The following is an 18308-nucleotide window of genomic DNA, read 5'->3' as shown; positions in this document are numbered from 1 at the left end:
ATGGTTTAATAAATGCAGAAAGTATTTAATTTTCGGCAGCTGTGAGTTAGTATTTTTTAATTATTTTCAGCGAGAATGTCGGCGCGATATCTTTAATGGTTTAGAAGTTGTAAGAAATTGTCGCTGAATTCTTTCTTTTGAACTGTGTTCATCTGGGTGCGGTCTGCGTCATCCAAAAATCTCGCGGAATTCGAGAGCAAGGAGCACAGAGTGAATAATCGAACTCAAAGAGACTCACCCGGATGAATGCCGAGCGCCACGCAGGTGTTGTCAAAGTCCTTCTGCAGCTGTTGAATGGCCAGACTAAGAACAGGCTCGATTTGCTCCCTGGTAAGATCACCGACGCACTCGCCGGGTTCCATGTCCTCGACGAACCCAGTTCCAACGTTCCCCAAATCAACGGGTCTCAGATTATACTTCTTTTGGAAGCTGGTGTCCCTCAAGACCTCCCTTAGCAACTGATGATCGCTCTTCTGCCTGTCCTTGAACAGCTCCTCCTCCTTCTGCAACGGATTCCCGACCTCGTCCTCCTGCGCTCTCTCCAACTTCAACGCGTTCGCCCTGGCGACTTCCGCGAAGTCCTTTCTGGCGCCCTTGAAGAGCAGGCTCCTCAAAGAGGAGCCGCCGCTGGTCTCGAGGTCGATCGGGTCCGGCGACGAGCAGGCCGTCGACGAGGAGGAGCTGCCGTTGTCGGCGTTGTCGCCGCGACTGTTCCCGCGGCTGTTGTTGTTGCTGCTGCGGTTGTTGCGGTTGTCGCAGCCGCGCGGCTCCTCCTTGAACAGGATCTCCTTCAGCAACGGGTGGCCCTGCACCGCGGCATCTTCCTTCTTCGCGAAGAAGTCCGCGTCAAGGCTGTTGTAGATGTCCTCTTCGGTTCGGGGAGGTGTGCACGGCACCGTGCAGTCCGTCGAGTCCTCTCGGTAGCCCAGACTCTCCGCCAAGAGCCTGCAATTAGAACCGCGGGGGATGGACGTCGATGGTTATTTCAATCATGCTGTCTCGCATCGTATCGATACAGTTATTTCCATTAATATTCGGTTAATGTGATATTGCCTTGAAGCGCCCAACCCCTAAGGAAATAATTAAAGGGGTAGGAGCGATCGATTTGTGTCATTACAGAGAACTGAATTATATTAGATATAGAGATATATAATAAGATAAACTCGAAAAGGGGTTGACGCAGAGGATTCTAAATTTTCTTAAAAAACCAACAGTATCACGATCGCAAATTTCTCTATTACATCGACTAGAATTTGAAGAAACATGTAGGAATTTTCTTGTAGACCCACAAGATGATAAGAGAGTTAATGATAAGCTGGTTCATCAAACAGGGCGCTTTACCTGGACTCCTGCAGGATGGCAAGCAGATCGAGACTCTTTTCTCTCTTGACCGGTCGTTTCGCGGACGGTTCCGGGCTGGTCGGATAGAATTGTGCGCTCTGGGGACTCCTTGGCACGTAGTAGGGGCTGGTCGGGTACCCTGGCGATCCGTCGCGAGAGTAATTCGGGGACAGCGGTAGTTCGCTGCTACCGGCGCCTGGGTACGGCGGGCTCGGGTACGTGGCGATCGGTGAGCCGGGACGCGGCGATTCTGCTTCCTGTTTGATTTGGGCTGGCTTTAATGCATTCTGCGCGCTTGTCGCGACATAATCGTCCGAGAGGAGGGACAGATCGAACTGGAACGTGCTGTAGTCGAACGACGGCGAGTAGCCGGCTGCGGAGGGCACTGTCTGTGGCATCTGGAACAGAAAATTTGCAAAATTACCTAGCATGTCCACGGTGGAAGGGCTAATTTTTTCAATTAATTTATTATTAATTTTTAATTTTGAATTGCCTAAAATTCGGGAAACCAGTCATCGACGTTCGAACTCGTCGGATTGCAACTTATTTCCGAAACGTCCAAGGAAAGAGTTGAATCGCAACTTTACCGTTAGAGATCGAAAGATGAAAAGTCGTCGGAGATCGCGTTTCGTGCTTCATCGGTATTTATAACCGCGGCGGCCCGATAAAACTGCAGAATTTACTCCGGGACCCGCGCGCGAGCCGAAAGATCTAGTAGAAACGATACACTTTCCCCGAGAGCGCCTCACGGTGGACCCAACGGACCATTTATCTTTCCGCGTGTTTATTGCCCGTCCAGCGCTTAAACTCGCGTCAGTTGGTTACGCTCCGTAAGTCGCTTATGGCTCCGGGCGATCTCGGGCCCCATCTTCGAAACCTGCGAACCCTGGGAGGCGGCGCGCGATATCGTTTCGTCAAACGTCCAATCCCTGCGCGTGAACTTTGCGATTAATTTTTTTTAAAATATTTGCAAATCCTGTCGTCCGCGAATTTATTCGATTTTTCTAATTTCTCTAATTTTTCTAATTTTTCTAGGCATTTTTCTAGGCCTGTGGATCTTGTTGAGAATCAGCGATTTACTGAAACATTGCTCGATGTAAGAAGGATATTTATGATGGGGGTGGTAATGACATTTATTAGCACATCCCTATTTTCACTGAATATTTAATAGTTTCTTTCTCGAATTAGTAGAAACTGTGTCGGCCATTGTCAGACAAACTTTCTGTAAAGCAATCGATTGCTGAGGTCATTTGAAGCAACTTTTTTAAAACTGATCATTTTTGTAAAAAAATGAAAATTGGGTAAAAATTACAACCGAAAATGATATTTTTTGTAAAATATCATTATATGCAGTCTGACATAACCTGACATAAAATCGCGACTCCGCGCTTCAAAGATTCGGCCGCGAGGTGAAAGGATAAAACCGGACCCGAAACCGTTGGACGCGAAAGGTTGCAAATAGAAGTGTATCGCCGGGCATTGTAATCGGAGTGAAATTGCAGCGGGTCTCGGGTTTCAAGAGCAAGGGTCCCCGGGTTATTGCACGGCCTCCCGATTCGCACAACGCCGAAGCATTCCCGGCTCAGTTTAAATCAAAGAAAGCTCGCGAGGCGACGGAGATCGGTAATTAAAACTTCATCCCTCCCCGTGCCCGTCGAGAGGCCCGGGGTCAAAAGGGGCCTCGATAGAGGGCCGGCGATACGCGCCGCGAAAATGCCGGCCTCGCGAGATCGGGCCCGCCGATAATAAATATCGCTCCGGAATTTCCTTGTAAATAATCGCTAACGACTTCGCTATTATCTTCTCTCTCTCTCTCTACCGATGAAAATGGACGGGGATGCGAGACGCTTTCCTCCACCGTTCGCGCTTGTTACGAGCAACGAAGGACGGAGAATTTAACCCCTTGCACTCGAAGCCTTTTCTATGCCTTTTTTATTATTTATATTCAAGTCCAAAATACTTTTGTATGGCCTGCAATATTTCTATTTTATATAACTTCTTAGTGCAATTTATGCGTAGGAGATCGAGTCTATATAGCAGTTGTACTTTGAACAATTCTTTAAGAATAACCAAATTTGATCAGCACGAAGAAGTTAAAACGAAGAAGTTGAAACGAAGAACTTGGAACGAAGAATCTGGAATGAAGAACCTAGGACGAAGAACTTGGAAAGAAGAACTTAGAACGAAGTACTTAAGACGAAGAGCTCAAAACGAAGTACTTAGGACAAAGTGCTTAGATCGAAGAGCTCAAAACGAAAAGCGGAGAACGAAGAGCTTAAAGCGAGGAGGTTAAAACGAAGAGCGAAAGACGAAAGGGGCTATATCGCGCGGCGGTGATGGTGATGGTGATGGCGATGGCGAATGGTGGTGGTGGTGGTGGTGGTGGTGGTGCTCGCGAGCACGGTGCACCTTAAGGGCCCATTTATCTTTCCGTGTGTTTATTGCCCGTCGTGTGTTTGACCTCGCATCAGTTTGTTACGCTTTGTAAGCCCATTACAACGTTCCCAGTGCATCTTCCCTACGCTCTCAGGCGGGGTCGCGTCTGACATTTTGACGTAGTGCCCCGCAAAGGTCGACGCGAAATAAACGATTATACCCATACCCGTAGAACCCCGTGCCCGAGAGAGGAGCCCGTCCACGGAGCCCGCGGATTTGCACGGTTACGCTGCCTCCTCGCTGGATATGCCCACGTTAGAGACACAATGCAACCCGTATCCCCACCCGCCACCACCTGGTTGCGCACACCGTTGTGGCTATACGGTCTCGAGAACTCCGCGGCCAACCAACAAGGAGAGATAAAACCCTAGGAGAAGAGAGATACGGGGAAGGAACAGGTACAAAAGAGAACCGCTTATTCCCTCGACTTCTCCTAGCCTAACGCGAAAGGTCCCGCGAAGAAAGAGAATGTTTCCATCTATGCCGATGGGATCTATGGACGGTGGAATTCCGCGACGGGCTTCCCTGAATAGCTCCGGAAAGACCGGGGTGTTAGTCCCCCCCCCTCCCCTCTCCCTTCTTCAACCCCTTTATTTGATCCAGGAAGATACGGTGTTTCCGGAAATCCTGAAATCTCTGAAATCTTTGATCGTCGAAGACTTAGGAATTGGCTATGGTTTCGAGTAGGTCTAACGCAATTTCTAACCGAAGAGTTTTGAACTTCCAAAGTTTGGCGAAGGTGTCACCTGCGAAAGTGAAAATAATCGAGCGATGACAGGGCAATTATCGTCGACGGGGCAATTATCGTCGAGGCGGAGGTTTAATTGACAAACCTGCAGGATGGCCGGGCACCGAGGGGATCGGGTTTCGGGTTGCACGTCAGAAATCGAGCCCCGCCGACAAGTTTTTACGACTTCCTTGGTTTCCTGCTATCTCCTTGGCCTTTCTTAAGGACCAGTCATTGACGTCACGCCGCGCCGCGCCGCGTCGCCCGACCAACCAACCAACGCAACGCAACGCAACGGTGCAGCTGCATTCTCTCCTTTCGTGCATTAACCATGGAATTCCAGTGAAGTCACGACACACGCGCCGCGGATCGACCTCATCGTTTTTCGAAGAATCGACACATTTTTCGACGCTGCTGCTCGCGGAAACTGGGACAGTACTTTCTCGAGCAGCGTCGGAAAAAATCGAATCATTATTTGTGGAATCGGACCAAGGGAAAGATATTTAGAAGACAATTCTTAAACATTTAGAAGACATTTCATAGACGTTTCCAAGACATTTTCTAATGACGATTGTGGAGCATGGAAATTGAGATGTCTATCGCGTGATAACGAAACTAGCTGGCACTGAAATTAGTAAAGGGATTATTTTTTGGAAATCCCATGGAATTACCATGATATATGGCAATGATAATATATCATTACCATGATATATGGATTCGCCATATTAACTGAATTGAAGATGAAAGTCCAGACAGTAAGAAAACAATGTAACTTAATTACTTTGAACACGTCGATGAAACAAAAGAATGTGCCGAGACCATTAACGAAATCCGCGATCACTTAATTGCCAACCAAACAGAACGATCCGAGGCATCCCGTTTTATTTACGAGAGCCGAGGAATTTTCGCATTCTTTCGGAATCCGATTTTATGCCACGATCATAGAGATCGACGGTGATCCTGTCGCTGCAAACGAGCGGGCCTCGTTCCTGCGAATGGACGCATTTTTCAAAGAAAGGAGCCCCCGTCTTCGCCGAGAGGCAACATTAAAATGTGATTCCAATAGTTCGCGACCGTCCATAAATCGAGCCGGGACTTTTTCCACATAGACGGAATGCGTGTATAGAGGCTGCTAATTGGCCGTCGGTTTTCAGACCTTCGATTAGCCGGCTACGAAAAAAGTAAAAAGGAGGCGCCGATGCAATTCCTCATCTCTCGGTATATGTATAGATGCAGGTATAGAAACGTTGTCCGTGTTTTCTATTATTGGGCGTTCGTGAAACGGTCCGCTTAATTGGACGAATAAAAACCGACAAAAATGACGTCGCGATAAAAAGCGACCGACGGAAGAAGTTCTCGTCGCGGACGGCCTTGAATGGAAATCTGCAAAGCGTCTCTGTTAATTTATCGAGCATTCGCACGTATCAATCCCGAGGAGAACAACCGGGGGTTACCTTGGGATCAACGTCGGCTATGCTCCATCAAGCGACACCGCTGAACCGACATTGTTCGTTTACTGACACGTCGAAATCACCGACAAGTGTTTACATCGACTTCCATTTCACCGACAAATGTTATCGTCGACGCCCCGTAGATAGTAAATATAAAAATAGAGAAGATAGTGATATGTTCTTAATGCTTGATTGATCAATATTTTTATAAACTGCCAAAACTGAATCCTGCTAACAGGGCACAGTAACTGACTCATCCGGCTCAGTTCGTCTCAGCGAGACGCTAGAGAACGCTAGAACGTCATCGGACGATTCGAATTAAAAGGGAAACGAATTTCGCAACGGAACGCCGCCATTATCGCGTTACATAATTGTCGGAATGTCCGTGATTCGGGCTCCCCGCGCCGCACGACTCGTGAAAGTCCCGATAAGTCCCGATGTTTATGAATCACCATTTCACGATGATTCATTAACTCGTTCGAAAGCCACGGCAGAAAAATCTACATATCCATGTGTCGTATACCGATCGGGGTATCTCGCTAGGCGAGTAAACAAGAACTCACAATTGGTGATTGATAAACGAGAGATCTATCGACGGTATTATCGTGGTCAAGATTTCATAATGACCTAACTCAGGGTCTTAACGGAGCGAACTTTGAACGCCGATTACATTTCGTTTCGTCCGTTGATAGTGATGGAGGCGATAATTGCTTGGCCTTCTCTGTCACGTGGTTCCATTAGTTTTTGTATGGTCGTCTTGTGATCGAAATCCGTTCTTGATCTCGTTTTTTTTTAGAGTTAATTGGTTGATGGAGGAGTGTGAAGCATTTTAAAGAGAACAGGGAGCCTTCGAGTTTGTAGAAGACGGATTTGTGCTTGCGAAGAGTAAATTAAGAAAAATTCAGTAACTCGTCAAGGGACCCCTACTGTGAGTTTTTGATCCCTTTTTGTTAGAATTTCTTGGTCCATAGAAGACTGTGAAGTATTTTCAAAGAGAGAGATTTTTAGAGAGCCTTCAAGCTTGTAGAAGACAGACTTGTGCTCGCGAAGAGTAGATCACAAGTTCAGCGACCCGTCAAGGGACCGAACAGGCAAGGTCAAGGGCAGCGATTCTACGGCTCGCAGGACCATGCCACGGATGATCCTTAATCCGTCATGACGTAACCGAATTGGAAAGGAAAGGTGACCTCATGCGACGGCCGCTTTGTCCGCTGCCCGACAATGCCTGTCGAATCTCTTCTCGTCTTAACCTGACACAACCCAACGTTATTATAAACGTTAAGTCATTGTTTTTCTTCCTCCCCTCCGGCAGCGTTTATTGTTCGAGCAAGTCGCTCTCGATTAATCGTCGCGTCGACGGCCAGTAATTGCCTGTTACATATTCCGCTCTCGATGCCGATAAAACCATTTACCCCGGTGTATTTTTGCATCTGTTATGCAATTGTTTATATAAGACCCGCAATCAGCTCGTTGCCTATATCGCGTTCGTACGCGTGAATGGGTTGAAATCGTAGCGGCGGAAGTGACATTTTCAACAATGTTGATAAATACATTATTTGTGCCAATGATCGTTGGAATATCCTAAGTGGTAGAAATATAAAATTATTAAATATTGTATCTACGTTTAATGAATTATATTTGCTAGTTCGACTATCGCTGTCCCTGCTGCAGAAATTTTAGTAAAATGCAACAATGATAAGCTTCGAGCTGCTATTTATTGTGTTTAATATCATTATTAAATTTATTACTATTTATTATTAATTAATATAAATTATACGTTATAATAGTAAATCAGCGAACGAATTAATTTTTAAAAGCCATATAATAAAATTTGTGCACGTACAGAGCATAGACGGCAGTCATTGTGTAAAATCGACGGTTTTGCCGACGGAATCCGCTTGAAAAACTGTTACGCGGCTAAAGAGTGTCCCGCGCGAACCGTTCCCAATAAGAAACCAACGGCGGCGGCGGCTCGTAACGAGAAGGAAAAGGCGCTCGTAAAAGATTACAGTTACTACAAAAACACCGTTCGCGCGTATCGAACGCGAAGGATGCCATTAACGTATCGTTCGGCCGTCGCGTTCGTAATGAAGTTATAAACAATTAAGCTATCATCTCTCGTTATTTAGCAACCTTGAGCCGCAACAAGCGAAAGACTGGCTACCACGACTCCGGTATAAATAAGCGGCGAACAAAAATTATTCGAATCGCTGTCGGGCACATTTTAAACATTTATTTTGATTTTTTAGATATCCAGAAGTTTATATTTTAATTCTGCAGGGATTTGGATTGATTTCTCACGTTATTTTTAATGAAAATGGTGAAAGAGAAATTTTTGGAAATTTAAGTACAATTTATGCTGTGATAGGAATTGCTTTTTTAAGATTTATTGTAGGAGTAGAGTATTTATTTATAACAGGATTGGATGTTGATACCTGAGTGTATTTTACTTCAGCAATTATAATTATTGCTACGTATTAAAGTATTCAGTTGACTCGACACATATTGTGCATAAAAAATATTTCTAAACCATCAATTATTTAGATACAGCAATCGCAATACTTTTAACCCTTTTACCAGAACTTATGAACCTTGAAATTATCGCAACTCGTCGAACGCCATAATTTTTCAACCAATCAGCGTTTCAGCACTTCCGTGACCACGAAACAGAAAAAAAGGTTTAATTAATACAGTGGCACGCAGCGACACGTTGCTGCCGGCGCGTCGTCGGGGCGACGATTATCGAAGCATTATCTAAGGACTACCGTTCGGCGCGTTGCAGTTTCCCACCTTAATTAAACATTCGAAAAATTCTCCAGAAATTTATTTATTCCGACCTCGGCCGATTAATCGGTGCTCGTGACGCGCGACGGTGTTCCCGTGTAATTAATTCCGGTTATGCTAAACACGGCGAACCTATGTCAGGCATCAACGGGCTGCCCATGCCCATGCCCATGAATCATGGTCCGGCGAGTGCGCAGACCGAACTGAGCCTGTTCGAAATTTTCGCATTACTCCAGAAACACGATTTCTTGCAAACGAAGAACGGGTTAGAGTATTTATGGAGGTAAAAGACGTCTTTTCATTTTAAAAGCAGCACGAAACTTCCAATCACACAGAAATCAAATTTTAAAAATTAATTTTTCTTAATCAAAAGTGAAATTGGTTTTTTTTATTTTTGTCCATCACACGACGCATCGTGAAACAATGCAAAGTCGCTTCTATACATTTTCGGTGGCTAACGCGACGATAGAGAAGTGATTCGGGAATCCCGTTCGGTACACTTCCATGAACGAGCGAAATGCGCGACACGGTATTAATAAACCCGAATGTCGCAACGCTGTACCGTTACCTGTCACGGCATTCTGCGCCGATCAGCATGCTTCTCGCCGCGATAATTACCATCGGTGATGTCGGTCTTGCCTCGAACAAGCATCGCCGTCGAATTTCTGCCTTCGTCGATCGTCGATCGTCGATCGTCGACGATCCAGATTTCGTTCATTTCCCCATTGTCCCTATCCTCGCATCGATTACACGCGCGCGGAATAACGGTATAACTCGCGACGACGAACTTACGCGGACGGTTTCGGATTCCACGGACGATTCTTCTTCGTGGAACAGTCGGCGATCCGGCTAAATCGCGCGACACAAAATTATTATTATTATTATTCTTTATTAACGGGCCAGTAAAACCCTTTTGTGTTACGTAGATGTGATTACCGTCATTGCACAGGGATTATCGTCATTACACAGGTATTACCGTCACTTTAATCAAATTTAACAATAACTGAACAATATGGCGAAGAATGGTAGACAAGAAAATGTTAATGCCAATTTGCATCGAACATTTTTCTATATTAAAATCATTTCGATCATCGACGAGTCGATCGGATTTCCTTTCGGTGATCCGTCGCCGTGTAATCAACGTTTATTATGTAATTGCAATTACCAATCGGCCGTGCGCTGCGAATTTGTTTAACGATTTATACGTCGCCCCGGACAGTGATTAATCGGCGCGCGCGCGCGCGATTCGCCGAAGAGGAAGCAGTCGAAGAATTACCGTTGCCAGAACAAGTGGACTAAACGAATCGCGATTCGAAAATGATGATCGTTCGAGAGACGTAACGGGAGGGGAGAACGAATTCGAACAATGTAATTGATAGAGTGTTTAAACAATATCGTTCCGACTGGATACGATCGAATCGATGTGCAGCAATTTGCATATTTTTTAAATTGCTTCTTCGAAATCGATAGATTCGAGTTTAAAAATTAGCAAATAAAAATCTTTGATGGAATGGAATTAGAGTGGTATTGCAAATCGAACGATTGCAGAATAATCGGAGGATTGGAAAAGAAGTTTTATTAAAAACCTTGGCGCAAAGAGTTGCAACAATTGGAAGGAATTGAGAATTTCTTCTTCGATTTTTATTTCATCTATCTTTGCACGACTGTTGCCATATTATTATTCTCCCTCTTCTTTTCCCTCACCCTAACAATACCTTCGTCCCCTTTATAACTAAAATCCTTATTATTATTAAATTTATAAAACGGTGACACGGAGCAGAGCCAAAAAATGTTGCGGAACATCGTCGCGCGGCGGCCGCGAGGCGGCGAATTTAATTGCCGGATGGAATCGATTAATCGCAATTAGCCGGACAGTTTCGTCCGTTATCGCCGCGCACACGGTTGCAATTTCTTTCGGCGAATCGTTTAAGCACGCAAAGTAAACGAGTCGCGTCCGACGGTCGGGGTAATCTGTTTTTCTTTTTTCCGGGAATCGGGCGCCCGCGCGGAAGGTGATCGAATGATATTAATAATAAAGGCGATAAGAGAGATAAAAGTCAGCCAATCGAGGATTCGAACGACGCTCGGAAAAGGTCGATTGGAATCTCGATATTGCGGCGGAACAACGGGAGAACATCCATTACAAAGTTGTTTTTCCGGAGGAGTCGCGTAACCGCGAGCATAAATTACTGAGGCGCGCAATTGAATTCGATTATATGCATCGGAAAGAAACGATTGTTGTAACGATATCATATAGGGTGGACCAGAATTAATAATACAACCTAATAGAGGGTGATTCTATTTTTTTTATCCGAGCTTTCTTTTTTCGAGAAAAATAGAACTTTTAAAGTTTGTTCATTTTTATACAAGATTTAGTTTTCGTCTATTTTTTTTTTACTACAACGAATCTCGACGCTGTCGACTATAGGCAAATCGAAAAGAAGGGTTGGCACACCCACGGGTTAATTTTTCGGTGACTCGCCCCCCGCCATGTTTTTCGCATCGTATCTCAAAGTCACAAAGCCTCCGATCAATTTCCTAGCAATCGTATCGATAGTAATTGTAAATTAGTTTGCAATATATTCCCGTTGGATTGTTTCCGTAGATTTTTATCTCGCCGGCTAAGCCATGTTTTATGCAGCAATTATTAAAGTAGTTTTGTCGTCGTTAGGATTATGCTACATTGTCTAGCATTCCTGGTAGGCACGGCCAGCCTCTCCAGCCTCGTCTTCCTTCTTCCTTTTTTTTTTTACAAGCGGCAGGCAAGGACGAGAGGATTCTCCGTCTTTTGATAATTGCAGAGACGTTGCCTCGATTATTTTCAATTGCTTCCAAGGATACGCCGTGCAAACTCAATTACGATCGAAGCTTTCGATACGTCTCTATTATCGATCGAATGCGATCTGTGGCGCTCGGACCTCGACGACCTTATAATAGTTAGCCGTCGGACGTACAAACGTCCGAGCAACGATTTATGGCAATTTAAACTATAGAAAGTCTTGCAAGGGAACTCTTAAAAATTATTCAAATGATATTAATTCCATGCGAAATAACTATTGTATAAAAATTCGCAGAAACAATTTTCTTCTCACAGGAAACACTGTTCCTCTTCATATTCCAAATATTAATACATATACTACATGAAATACTAAACAAAATAATATATCATAATAATAAAACGATCGACCATCGATCAACGAAATTTCGTAGCCGCGAATTTCATTACTTTATCAATATATTATTAATAAGGTAATAAATAGTTAATATATTATTAACAAGGTAATGTAATATATCAACGTGTCGCGTTGGAATCGATTAGGCTCGCAATCGAAGGACAAAATCGGACCGAGCACGGCGAGCAAAACAAGTCCACGGTTTCGTTGGAATTTTAAGATCGGCGATGAAGATCGCGCGAAGGAAGAAGAAGAAGAAGAAGAAGAAGAACGTGAAAATAGCGTGCGCGTCGTGCCCGGGATGCGTATCTCTCGGCTTGGAAATCTGGCACATATTTGAATAACTCGTATCGAGACGAAGACTAACGGTACGCGTGCACGTTCGTGCAATGCGATATTAAAACTGCCGCGAAACCACCGAATGCACGGAAACTTGCGGAAGAATATTTAATAGACGGTCTCACCACATTCTTTTGTTTTATCAACGTGTTCGAAGTAATTACGTTACATTGTTTTCTCACTGTATGGACTTTCATCTTCAATTTAGTGCAAAAATTGTATCGATTAGTTATTTAGTTTCGATTTTATTACAGTTTGAAGATGGAAGGACAAGGCGCGCGTTTCAGACATATTTTATCACATTATTTCCAAAAAAGCAAGCATTTTTATGTTATGTACAGTTTTTTAAAATGATGCCTTGAAAGAAAGGCAGCGTGAAAATTGATTCGTCTGATTGAATAAACTTATATTTTTCAAGCGAAAGAATCGAATTTACCTTCTTATTTCTTTTAGAATTATTTAGTTGCCAACCGAATATAATTTAAAGCGGAATGACGTAGCGTCGGCGTGGCAAGCAAAAAGAGAAACACGGTTCCGAAGGGAACGTTATGGTTGGCGTTGCGCCGCGCAAAAGAGGTTGAAGAGCACACCGATGAGAGAGAGAGAGAGAGAGAGAGAGAGAGAGAGAGAGAGAGAGAGGAGAGGGGTGTGTGCAAAGAGCAACACACAGGCGAGGAAAAGAAATTGAAATCAGAGTTTCTATGTAAGCCGCGTAAGCGTATGGCGCATGCGGTGTATGCGAGCCGCTACGGAGCAGAAATTATGCTCGAACTGGCGCATAACGATAATGTGCATAACTTATGCGCGTAAAGCGCAGAGTGGCCGCGCGAGTAAAGCCGCGCGCCGGAGAGCATCGGCGTTGCTATATGGAAACCGAGGCGTGCTAAAATATCGAAAGATCCCGAATGGCAATAACGTTGACTAAACACGTGCGCGGGCGCGAGACCGCGGGCCTTCTCTCTCTCTCTCTCTCTCTCTCTCTCTCGTCTCTTTTTGCTCGATAAGGAATGCAAACGCGATGGTAGAGGGCCGAATAATAATAATAATGACCGATCGAAATTCGTTATCGAAGCTAAATTAATTTTGGATTCGCGATAAACAAATGGTCGATTTTTTATTTTACATATTTTACATATATCATATCCTGTGGAATTAATAAACTTATTTTAAAAATTACCTTTACAATATATCAATTATAAGATTAAGATTTGCCCTCTAGAAAACGAAACATTTTCCGCAAGTAGAAGAATCGAGCAATGATCAGACGCGTCAGTAAATTCTGTTTCCTCGAACGATTAAAAATAAAAGATTATACAGGTTTTAAGACAAGAAAGATGAAAATACAACACGCGATTAACCTAAAGGGTATCCCATAATTCAAGAAGAATTTATTTCGAAGAAGTAATTTTGCTATAAAGCATAGATTTATAAATAAAAATTGTACACTCTTTGTAATAGAACGTACGAAAAATAAGCGATTTATGGACTACGAGTACAGATAAGCGTTCGAACGATAGTCTGTGAATAAAGAGGGAAGTATAAATTTCACCAAAACAAAGAACGTAGATGAGCGATAAAGGGAAAAGCACGCAGCGAAACGACGCATGACGCCTCGGCGAACATTAATGAGAGAACATAAACGAAACGGAGTCTCGGCGGAGAGTTCCTTATTCTCACGCTTGTCTTTCGACGGAGCTCTCCGAACGCCGGACGTTTCTTTGGCTGGCCGATGCCTGACCCTTGAACACACGGGGGAAGCCTAATCACCGCGACCTTCCGTTCCTCGCAACACACAGGATTAATTAAAATCGTGTTAACCCTATTTAGAAAGGCCATTTATCGCGCGCATCGCGCTATTCGAACGTCCCCTTATCAATAATAAATCTTGTCGAAGTAAAAACTTCGACAAGATTTTTTACGGGTTCCTAGGAAAATGAACAGGCGTTTGATTTTTAACATTAACATTATTTAGACTTTTCGTCTAATGTTCTTGAAATTAACATCGACTGTCCGATGTCGATGCTTTTCTATTTATATATAGTATCATATAGTATAGCATTATACAATAGTATAAGTCGGATAACTAGCTTTCGGTTTTAATGATCGTCGAAGTAAATCTCTCGACGTTTACACGTCTTACGATCACTTTGTAGCTCGTTTTCCTCGACACGCGCGGCATTGCGCGGACGTTTATGGTCGTTTCTCTGTTAAGGGACGAAAGCGAGAGAGAGAGAGAGAGAGAGAGAGAGAGTCGAAATTAGCCGTAGGAAGCGGAACGAGGGGTTCTAAGCGACTCGAATGGGCGGGGAGCACCGTTAAGGGACACTGGCCTTTGCGATCAGGGCCGAGGACCGCACTGGCCCTTCGAAAAAGAAGGAGAAAAATTAGGAAAAAACGGTACGATAAAATATATAATATAATAAGAAAACGATATAATAAAAAAAGGAATAAAAAAAGTAAAAATGGAGTAAAAGAAGAGTAAAAAAAGTAGAAATGCGTAAAAGAAGGGTAAAAAAGGTAAAAAAGAGTGAAAAGGAGAGAAGAGTAAAATAGAAAAGAATTAAAAGACGAAGAGAGGAAAAGAGAAATAGAGGAAAGGAGGAAAAGTGAAAATAAGGGTTTAGGGGATCGGGTGTCGGGAGACGAAGGGGGCGAACGCGGATAGCGAGGCAAGACAAATAAATAGGGAGCCGCGATAGCGTAAATAGTAACATAATACTGCATAATGGGGGCATAACGTGGCCGGGTAATGCCGTCGGTGCATCACCGCGTAGAAGTTACGGCAGGTCGGCCTTTGTCCGGCGCGCCGTCAACGGACTTGGGGCCCCGAGGCCCCGAGGCCGCGTTATTAAGCGTTTTATAAGGCCCCGGAGGAGAGCGGATCGCGGACCCCTTGTCCTAGGAGAGCGAACCGTTTCCACAGGCATAACGCCGTCGACGTTATAAATTCGACCTGTTCCCGGTGCCGTTCCCCGGTACGAACACCTGGACCGCGCTCTCTCTCCCTCCCCCCCTCTCTCTCTCTCTCTCTCTCTCCGGCTGAACTTGAGATCGCAAACGATCCTCCGGGCATTTTTCACCGAGGCAAACCATAACGACTCCAGCCTTCGCCTCGCCGTGCCTCGTCTCGCCTCGGGACTTCTCGCGGCCCCGCGGCAATTAAAACGCGTTTAATAACGCTGCTCGACTAATCAAACAACCTTTTTCAGACATTCAAATATCCAATGGGTGATTGTTATACAGCGCCATTTCTCGAAATGATATTGTTTCGTCGCCTTAGATTTTCGAAAAATTTCAATTTTGTATAGGCGTTTAATTTTGAACAAAAGACGGATACTACCTGAGAACTAGAAACTTTAGGAAGGTATAATTGGCCTCGAAGCATAAAGAAAGAATTCCTGACTTTGACACGTAATATCTCAATTTTGTTAAAAATTGGAAGTCTTCAAAAGAATTCGTATTCTTCGAAAAGTGGGGATGATAAAGTAATTTTGTTCTCGAAATCATATTTCAGAAGTGGCTCATATGATTTCAGGTGGCTCATTGCTAAAGGTTTTAAAACATAAAAATAAAGGCCGCTCATTAGATATTCGAAAATATAGAAAAGCTTGAAGTTCATTGGACAGTGTAACCAAACGCTGGAACATCTCGATGTTTTCGCTTCCCCTTCTCGAACAGCGAAGAGAGTGTAATCTGCCAAGCACTTTCAATTTTCGTTTCGATATATTCATGCTAAGATTCATCGTGCTCGCTTCGATAGGAAGAGAGTCCGAGGCGGTTCCAGCAGCGAAGGTGATTCACGCGACGAGTGCGTAATTTGCGGAGACTTTAACGAGTGGATAGAGATGTTCGGCGCGAAGCTGTGTCGCGGAACAAGGAAAACGCGCGGTTCGACAAGGTCTCCGCGTTATTACGAGTACACACCGGCAATTCATTCGTGCACGCGTGACGCGATCTTGTTCCTTCGTTTAAACGATAGCCTTTTATTCGTTTCAACGATCGACTTTTATTCGTTTAAACGATCGCCTTTTATTAGGCAGCTCGAGGCATTGCATTTATTTCGCTTGTTTCGAGCGATCGCGCAGGAATTCGTCAAATATACTTTTCGGACATCGACGATCGATTATTAGACGGCATTCCGAGCAGCATAATTCCGCCAACAGGAATAACCCATGAGCCGCTCTCGGCGCGCTAGAAATTAAGCAAACGAACGGTCGCGACGCGTTACCGGAATTATATGTTTTGTCAAGCAACAGGATGCCGCTGGAACTTCAAAGCCACCATTTCGACAATTTTGCTCGTTCTTTTAGAGGGCTAGAAGCACTTTTTCCGTTTCTTGTTTATCCGTAGCTTTCGCTGATTTAATTAGGAGCGAGTAAGTGTCCGGATAAAAACGCCAATTAAGATGGCGAAACGATCGATCAAACGACTCGCCATTTAGTCACTTTTAGAGCTCGATAGGTTTAGCGTATACTATAGATTTTTCTAGAGCTTTTTAAGCTTTTTTTTAACAGAGCTTTTTAAAATAATTCTAGTAAGTTGAAATCAGTACATTCACTTAAATGAAATTATAAATCGTTCTATAACGCTCCAAAATAATTTTCACACTATCTAATTTATTATACTTAGTGTGAAAAATTGATATCTAATTTATATCTAAAATAATAAAAATTATGTGAATATATATTATGAAAATTATATCTAATTTAGTATACTTAAAGTAAAATAATAAATAGAAATACTGTACTTTTTAATTTCGGATTCAGAGTGAAAATGACTGAAGAGAGTGAACAGAGTGAAGAGTATGGAACACGGGGGGAAAAGTTGGTTAGGCGACGATCGTCTCTAAAGGCCTCTCCCCACTCCGCCGCCGCGAGAAACGCGGTTAGGTGTTCCGCGGGCTGCTACTCCGACCGCATAATCGAGTCTTGTTAATAATTGCCTCATTATTGCGCGCCGTTGCGCCGCATCGCTTGTAGCCGAGATATTGGCAGTGTTCGCTATTAATAACACTTTGCCGCCCACGCATCGGCATTGTTGCGAGTGGGGACCCAGCGCGCGTTTCACGTGTGCACGCCGCGATCACGGTGCATTACATTACGATGCACCGTGTGGCGCGGTAAAGGCGGCGGCGCGTCGTCGTCGTCGTTCGGTGCATGCACCGAGCACGAGCTCGGACACGGACACGAATACAGACCTCGAACACGGATACAGAGCACGAACACGTACACAGAGCGCACGAGAGCACCGGTCCAACAAAGGCGCGAAAAGCCCGCGTTTCGCATAATCGAACGATTCAATTCTACCGATGCGGGCCCCCAATCGAGCCGTATTCGTTATTCTCCCCTTCTCTCTCTCTCTCTCTCTCTCTCGCTTTGCCTCTTTCTTCTCTCTCTTCTCTCGAGATTCGCGAGGAATGCCAGATATTTCGGGGGCGCGGATCGCAGCGTTGCAACCACTGCGAGTCGAAACGCAGCTTCCGTTCCGCCATCCGAAACGTATTCTCTTAAGTCGTACCGTATAAAATACTTCAATACTGTTAGGGTAATTATTAATTATATATAAAAGATTGTTAGAAGCGTAACAGTTTCATGATCCACTAGACTCAATTCATAAAATGTACCATGTTATGTAAAATGGAAATGCAGCTGGTTAAAATAGCTATTTTAGATCTAAGTTTAAAATGGCCGGGAGAGCAAAGGGTTAAATACGAATAAGTGCTAATCAGCATATCGTAAAAGTTAAGTAGCCGTTCCTTCGTCTGGATTCGCCAGTAAACTACTAATCGGAAAGAGCAAACCCAGGACGAGGCGAGACGCGAAAACGATTCGCAGATCGGTATCGCGTAGAACAATAACGCGAACCGTAACACACAGCCACCGGCGGACCGTCGCGGACAGAAAAAAAAAAACGAAGAAACGCAGCGGACCGTACGCGCGAGATACGGCGGAGACGCATTTTATAAATACCAGAACCACCCATGGATCGTTCCTTGCGTCTCTCTCTCTCTCTCTCTCTCTCTCTCTCGGATAAATCCGACCGGATCGTTTAAGCAGC

The 18308-nt window shown here is 44.3% G+C and overlaps 1 protein-coding gene across 1 annotated transcript in view; it reads right to left on the bottom strand.

Annotated features, from left to right (window-relative positions):
* Ets98b (DNA-binding protein Ets98B) overlaps nt 1-18308 on the bottom strand; it is a 62165-nt gene that overhangs the window by 14445 nt on the left and 29412 nt on the right. The window contains exons 2-3 of the mRNA XM_078181110.1: nt 1342-1739; nt 239-945 (exon numbers count right to left, since the gene is read on the bottom strand). Coding sequence (XP_078037236.1) covers nt 239-945; nt 1342-1739 — 1105 coding nt within the window. The remainder of the gene's footprint in view (nt 1-238; nt 946-1341; nt 1740-18308) is intronic.

Source organism: Augochlora pura, chromosome 5, assembly GCF_028453695.1.
Source record: "Augochlora pura isolate Apur16 chromosome 5, APUR_v2.2.1, whole genome shotgun sequence".
Lineage (NCBI taxonomy): Eukaryota > Metazoa > Arthropoda > Insecta > Hymenoptera > Halictidae > Augochlora > Augochlora pura.
The sequence above is the reverse complement of the archived record's forward strand: the minus strand, read 5'-3'. Positions and strand labels throughout refer to the sequence as shown.